General features: G+C 48.7%; 1 protein-coding gene across 1 annotated transcript; it reads left to right on the plus strand.

Moving 5' to 3' along the window:
- Positions 1-1,338: 1,338 nt before the first annotated feature.
- Positions 1,339-5,484, plus strand: Myd88 (MYD88 innate immune signal transduction adaptor). The gene is made up of 5 exons (XM_005317370.5): positions 1,339-1,783; positions 2,577-2,711; positions 3,109-3,289; positions 3,466-3,557; positions 3,730-5,484. Exons 1-5 carry the CDS (start codon positions 1,408-1,410, stop codon positions 3,882-3,884), a joined length of 939 nt encoding a protein of 312 aa, XP_005317427.2. The 5' UTR covers positions 1,339-1,407; the 3' UTR covers positions 3,885-5,484.
- Positions 5,485-7,348: the final 1,864 nt, after the last annotated feature.

Genomic DNA, 7,348 nt, shown 5'->3' on the forward strand with positions numbered 1-7,348 from the left:
CGCCTCTTGCTTTGGTTGGAGGAGGTCGGGGCTCTAATTCCAGTTCCCAGGTCCTAGTCTGCTCGGTTCCCCAGCATCCAATCCCAAGGACCTAAATACTTCTGATGTTCCCAATCCTACTCCGAAGGGGTCGGACTCTCCCGGGAAGTCTTTCCAGAACTAGGCAATTTGAGATTCTTGGCCGGCGCTGAGAATGGATTTTCAAATATACGAAAGTGTGACAAGCTCTATAGCTAGAGAGAGAACATCTCACAATTCTGATACCAACTTTACATTGCTTGGAATATCTAATTAGTATCCATCCTCCCCTCTAGAACATCCACACCAAGGTAGAGAGAACCATATGTTAGAGCGCCTGCAATGTATTTGACACATAGTAAGTGATAAATACTTGTTGAATTAATGAAACCAATCAAGGCTCCCTAGATCTGTACTGTGTCCCTAATACTAAAGAGTAAAACCAAATACTCCTTGACGGACAATGGCAAGACCATGCATTTACTAGAGACCTGTGCGAGTATTCCTGTGTTTTACCCAGATACCAAAGGACCAGGCGCCTTGTAAATCACAACCCTCCGCCTTTTGAGCGCCCCCGAGCCATAGCCTGCCTCAAACTTAAGGCAGTATGTCTGTCCTTTTCCACTGCCACTTCGGGATGCAAAACTGGTCTCTTCCCATTCTCCTTCGGACAGGATTGTGTGTTCCCCAGAGAATAGGGAGAACAGACCTGGTGACCCACTCCCCCCTTTCTCTTCCACCACCCTCAAGGGCAGCACCATCTGAACCTCTTAGATCCCCAGTGAAATGGATGTGACACCATTAGATCCCATAGAGCTAGGACGGTTTCCTACAATTCCCGAAATAGGACCATTCTCTCTGGTCTTTCACTCACCACCACTACCTGACCCCTTGAGGACAAGTCAGACGACCTATCCAGATCTCAAAGGGAAGGTTCTTCTGGGTACGGAGGCATATGCCTGTAATCCCTGATACTCCAGAGATTGAGCTAGGATGATCATAAATTCCAGGCCAGCACACTCAAATTAGCAAGACCCTGACTCAAAATTAAAAGGGGACAAGTTTGGGGGTATAGCTCAGTGGTAGAGCGCTTTCCTAGCATAGGAGAGGCTCTGGTTTGGACCCTCAGTATTGAGAGAGAGAAAGAGAGAGAGAGAGAGCGCGCGAGCGCGCGAGAGAGAGAAGAGAAAAAGAGAGAAAGAGAGAAACTCAAAGGGCAGGTTCTGGATTCCTATATTCACCGCCCTTAAGTCTCCAAGTGAGGGGTGGGGCGCTCCAACTTGGCACCATTGCGTGGGCCTTCAGATTCTACCGCAGGGCGGCGCTTCTCAAAAAGCGAAAGCAGCTGGGGCGACGAGGGGGGGGAGCCGTAGAAGGAGGAAGTGGGACATGCAACGCGACCCTACAGAGCCAAGGATCCAACAGGACGACCCTGTCATGTCTTCAGGAGTCCCCAGTGATGAGTCTGCACTCCCGGCCGTTTCTACATCCTCGCTGCCCTTGGCTGCGCTCAACGTGCGAGTGCGGCGCCGCCTGTCGCTTTTCTTGAACGCGCGGACACAGGTGGCCGCCGACTGGACCGTGCTGGCTGAGGAGATGGGTTTCGAGTATTTGGAGATCCGGCAGTTTGAGGCGCGCCCAGACCCAACCGGCAGCCTGCTGGACGCCTGGCAGGGCCGCCCTGGCGCTTCCGTAGGGCGGCTGTTGGAGCTGCTCTCCACGCTGGGCCGTGAAGACGTGCTGGTGGAGCTGCGGCCCAGCATCGGTGAGGCCTTGGATCCAGGGTGTGGGAGGCTGACTTTCTCAGGCCTCAGCAGCCTGTGGGATGGCTCCGGAGTTCACAGAGGGAGATGATCAGGTTCCTTGTCAGTATCTCTGACAAGATAAGGATAGAGCAAATGCGGCAAAGGCCCTGGGAGGCAGAGAAGATGGGGGCAAAACTTAGCAGAGGCTTTCAGGTTGGGCCAGATGTTAGTCTGAGGCTGCACCGGAGCCTCTGAGCTGTGTCAGGTAGGGCAACAGGACAACTGAGGGACTGGAAGCTGATGGTCTAGAAACTTCAGGTGCCTGGGAAAAGAACCCCTCTGCCACTCACTGGCACTCTCTTAATGTATTGCACAGGAGGTCCAGCTGCCCAGACAGGCACACATTGCTGGGTTGGGGTCACTGCCATCACTGCACCATAACCCTGGGTTCTCAGCCCTCCTCACATGCTCTCATCCCCCTTTCTCACATCTGCCCCTGATCCTGAAAAAAGACCTTCATTCCATTCTCAGGAGCCCTAGAAGGGGGTTAAGGACAAGGGACAGGAGATGCTGCTGGCTTCCCACAAGGCCAGAACTCCACAATATCCTTTTGGGAGAGTCAAAGCTCTGGTGGTGTGTGGTGGTGGGGTGAGTGCATGTGTGCATGCTCAGCTTGTCAGAGCTGTGGAGCTGCCCGTGGCACCAGCAGCTGAAGGCCTAGACTCCAAAAGAGCCAAAAGAGGTGAGACAGGCTAGATCCTGTCTGTGGGTGGAGGGCTGGAAAACCTGACATACCCTGTCTCTCTCCTACAGAGGAGGATTGCAAGAAGTACATTTTGAAGCAGCAAGAGCAGGAATCTGAGAAGCCCTTACAGGTGGCCAGAGTAGACAGCAGTATACCACGGACAGAGGAGCTGTCAGGCATCACCACACTTGATGACCCAATGGGTAAGGGCCCAATACTGTTCCTGTGGCACAGGCAGACAGGTGGGCGACAGCCACAGGACAGTGTAATATGCAGAGCATGGATATTGGAAGCAGATGGGCTGTGAGTCCTTGAGCAAGCCTTGGTTTCTGAGACTTGGTTTTCCCACTGAAAAAAAAAATGGGGCTACTACTAGTCCTACCACTATGTTGCTCAGAGACTCTCATGAAATGATGGTTAACCCAGGGCTTGGCCTCCAGGGCCTCACCTATCCTCTCCTGAGAAGGGCACTTTCTCTGAGTCATGTCATCTTGGGATGGGTGTAGAGTCCAGGACTGGTTGCCTAGGCAATGAACTCTTGGCTGGTTTCCTTCACAGCTTCTTTGTTGCTCTGACCATCACCTTGTGCTCTTCTCCTAGGGAAAGTACCTGAGCGTTTTGATGCCTTCATCTGTTACTGCCCCAGTGATATCCAGTTTGTGCAGGAGATGATCCGGCAACTAGAACAGACAGAATATCGGCTGAAGTTGTGTGTGTCTGATCGTGATGTCCTGCCAGGCACCTGTGTCTGGTCCATCGCTAGTGAACTCATCGAAAAGAGGTTGACTAGGGCCCAATAGTGGGTGGGTGAATGATGACTTGCTCAAAGGTCCAGATGCTGGGCTTTTCCTTCCAGCTGGCCCTGGTCATAATGGCCCTCCTTCCTCTGAGGCTACCCCCTGGGAATATGCTCAAGTAAGTTACCATAGTATGTGCAGCCTGCCCACTCTCCCTTAGGTGTCGCCGGATGGTGGTGGTTGTGTCAGATGATTACTTGCAAAGCAAGGAATGTGACTTCCAGACCAAGTTTGCACTCAGCCTCTCCCCAGGTAAGCTTAGTTCTTCCCTGGCCAGATGCAGGTCTCTGCACACCTGAGCTTGTGTGCATCCCTGTGCCTTTGTGTGAGTAAATAGGTGTTATGTATTTAACTGGGGATGGTCTGATGTTATCCCTTGACTGGGCCAAGGGCCTGGTGAAAGTGCTGTAACACTTGCTTACAGGTGCCCATCAGAAGCGCCTGATCCCCATCAAGTACAAGGCAATGAAGAAGGAGTTCCCCAGCATCCTGCGGTTCATCACTGTCTGTGACTACACCAACCCCTGCACCCAGTCCTGGTTCTGGACACGCCTTGCCAGGGCCTTGTCCCTGCCCTGAAGATGACTCTAGGATCCCCGGGTTGTCTCCATCTGTCTCCCTGTCCATGTGCTTCTGCTGGTGCCTCTTCCTGGGATTGTGGGGGGAATCTGTGCTCCACTTGCCTCTCTGTTCCTAGAGGTGCCAACTCCACAGATACATCTGCACTAATCAGACATCATGTGGACACCACCTCTCTGTCCTGATGGAACCACCACTAGGATTGGTACCTTCACTTGCTGAGTTATCAGCCAGGACAGTGTAAACCAGGGTCAGCTGGATGAGAAAAAAAAAGCTGCTCAGGAGTAAGTAAGAAGAGGAGCAGTCAAGTCATCTCTGAGTCATTCACACATCTTCCACCTCACTTTCTCTACCTGAGCAGTACAATGTGGAGTTTTGGTGGGAGCTGTGTTCAAACCACTGCAGGAAAAGGTTGAGTATTGCTCTGGCTCTCTTGGAGGAGATGATCTTGGCTGAGAAAGAACTGACTGCTGCTAGACCACATGCTGGCCACCAGTGGGACCATGCACCTGCTGGGGCAGCTGCTTCCACTGTGATGTCTATTCACCACCTCACAACCCCCTTCCTCCTCTCTGTAGGGCAGTTGAGGAAGCTGGCTACTCCTTCTAACAGAACCTGCCTTGAGCCTGCTTCTAATGGGTCTTCTCTCAGCTACATCTTTGACTCCCCCAAGCCTCTGCTCCAAAAGACCATCCTGAACAGCTGGTGCTGCTTTTCACTTCTACTCATCCAGACACCTGTCAGCTCTCCTCAGTTCTTCTTGACCTGGGTTGTCATCCTGGCCTCTGACATATCATCAGATAGGCCTCTGGGGTTGAGTCACCAGTGTCATGTCAACAGAGAACCTTCCTTCCTGGGTCACCCACAGAGAGCTTTCCCACTATCTTTCTGTGTTTCCATTGCTTTGTTTGCCAACAAATAGAAGCCACATAAGAACATCCTTCCCCAAAATTTGTGGGCACACAGCCACCCATAATCTTCCCCATATGAGCACATACAAGTTGACTCATACACTCTCACCCACAGAGGTACCTACATGTACATGTTTCTTTGGTGCAGCTCCCAGGGACAGCTGCATGGGAAAGTTCCACCTTCAAGGGGGTCTGACCATCTCCTCAGACAAGAATGGGTGCTCTTGATTCCTTTTTTCTCTTTAAAACCAAAGTCTGGAAAGGGTCCAAGGTGCCAGCATTTCAATGAAGGGCAGACAGAGTAGGAGAGCTCCTTGGACTGGCATAGCAGGCAAGGACATTTTCTTCCTCCCAAGGTGGTTTGTACCTTCCCCTCAAATTCTCTATGAGGGAGAAAATGTCGTGGTCCCAGTTCCCTGTGCTCAAGGACAGACCCCAAGGCCCTAAAATAATAGAAAATCACTTCTCTGCTCCACCTTGGCCAGGCTGGGGCAAGGTGCCTTCCCACAGGATTCCAAGAATCCTGTCCTCCCATTGATATTGGGAATTTTACAGCAATTTCAAGAAAGCATTATCCACCCCTTTTTCATATGATTTGTGAGAATTTCAAAGAGATCTGAAAAATGCCTGTGTTTGTCATTTATCTTTCTCTATTTTGGGTTTATAATAAAAATATTCTATTTGGGGAAGGTGTGTATATGTGGGTATGTGTGTGCACACACACACTCAGGAAAGGAGTTTAGAAGCCGTAAGCTGGATAGCATTCTCACCAGTAAGAGAGGCTGGCTGGTTGGGTGGGTTCCAGAGGGCTTGGCAGGGGCTCCCTCCTCCTCTTGGGCTCAAATCTTAACAGGGCAGAATGCAGAACCAGGAGCACCCAACCTGAACAAAAAGGCTGGAAAATAATTAACAGAGTCTCAGGAATTTATGAGACTGTGTACAAAAAAGAACTAGTTTGCCACCCAAATCTGAAAGGAGAGGAAAAGAAATTTGAGCTAAAAAAAAGTATTCAAGGGTCTGGGGTTGTGGCTTAGTGGCAGAGTGCTTGCCTAGCACGTGTGAGGCACTGGTTTCAATTCTCAGCACTACATATAAATAAATAAAGGTCCATCAGCAACTAATAAAAAAAGTATTCAAGGAGATATGGCTGAAACTACAAAAATGAAGTAACTGAGCATAAATCAAGAAACTGAGCAAACCCCATCCATGATGAAGCCAAAGAAATCCTCACCAAGACATATCAGAGTCCAGCTTTGAAGACCAAAGACAAAGAAAACAATATCTTGAAAGCAGTCAGGACAAATGGGATCTTAGAAATATTTGAACAACCTCAGGTTTCCATTCAGCAGCTGTAGGGGTGAGAAAGCAGGGGTTTAACAAGTGCTGGGAAGAAAGAACTGTCACTCAAAATCCTTCACCCCTCTCCAAAAAAAAAAAAAAAATCCTTCATCCAGTGAAAACAGTCTTCAGAAGAGGAAATCAAGACATTCTCAGATGGAAATATGCAAGATTTCCTAAGGGAAGGGCTATCAGAATTTCTTGGAAAAGATAAGAGGAGGAATCTTAAAACATCAAGAAAGAAGAAGTAAAGAAATAATAATAATAAAAAAATAGGGGCAAGCCCAAAGCCCTTTGCTTTCCTAGATGTTTGGAAGTTCTACTTGTTAATTCTTTTCAGTCTATTTTCTGACTACTTTTCAGTTTGGGGCATGGGGTACGCTGGCAAGGAAATTTCGATGTGTCATTCCTACTTGGCAATGGCCCTCAGCACTGTTCAATCCAAAAGACTAGTTAGCAGTTGAGTGCAAGATAGATTAAGAAACAGGAGAAGTGCAGTGAAAATTACTGCCTTGGACAACTTCATTAATGAAAAAGGCAAAGGAAATGACTGATTGTGGGGTTCCCAGAAGGTCCTCCTTCTTCAGAAGATCAAACTCTACCAGGTCCCCTGTCTTAAGCACTGTGTATTGTGATGTGCCTTCAAATCGTGTAGGAAAAATATTTAAGATGGTTACATGATAAGTGGGGAGAGTCAAGTAGCCCAAAGAGAGCACAGGCCTTCTTATCCCAGTGAACTGGTCTACTGTCAACACAGGTAGAACTGTGACACATTAGCTACAGGGAATGTTCTGCCCAGAGCTATGAAATCCTATACACAGAGACACTCTTACAACACTGCAAATGAACCCAAATTACAGAGATGGAGAAGTAATCAGAAGTGCCAGGGCCTAGAGCTCATCAAGGGGGGGAGGGTGGAATGAATAGATGGCCCAAGCAGAGCTATACAGTTGTAATTGTTAGGGAGTTTGATTGTGGTGTGACAGAATCTACCCATGTGATAAGATGGCCCAGAGCTACACATGCCTATTCTACCAATATCACCTTCCTGGTCTTGATATTGTTCTACAGTTACATTCGTTCACTGGGGAAATTGTGAGAAGGATATAGGATCTTCTTCTGGAATAGCTTTGCAATTTCTTTCAAATCTATAAGTATCTAAAAATAAAGTTTTTTTTTCAATTGTTAATATAGAAAGTAAAAACCAAAGCCACT

The sequence above is a fragment of the Ictidomys tridecemlineatus genome, chromosome 2 (assembly GCF_052094955.1).
Source record: "Ictidomys tridecemlineatus isolate mIctTri1 chromosome 2, mIctTri1.hap1, whole genome shotgun sequence".
Taxonomy (NCBI): domain Eukaryota; kingdom Metazoa; phylum Chordata; class Mammalia; order Rodentia; family Sciuridae; genus Ictidomys; species Ictidomys tridecemlineatus.

What these genes read in the sequence shown, in the direction of transcription:
- Myd88 (XM_005317370.5), top strand. Translation starts at nt 1,408, where the DNA reads ATGCAACGCGACCCTACAGAGCCAAGGATCCAACAGGACGACCCTGTC. An exon ending in GGAGCTGCGGCCCAGCATCG is followed by an intron (nt 1,784 to 2,576) that starts GTGAGGCCTTGG and finishes TCTCTCCTACAG; the next exon opens with AGGAGGATTGCAAGAAGTAC. An exon ending in AGTGAACTCATCGAAAAGAG is followed by an intron (nt 3,290 to 3,465) that starts GTTGACTAGGGC and finishes ACTCTCCCTTAG; the next exon opens with GTGTCGCCGGATGGTGGTGG.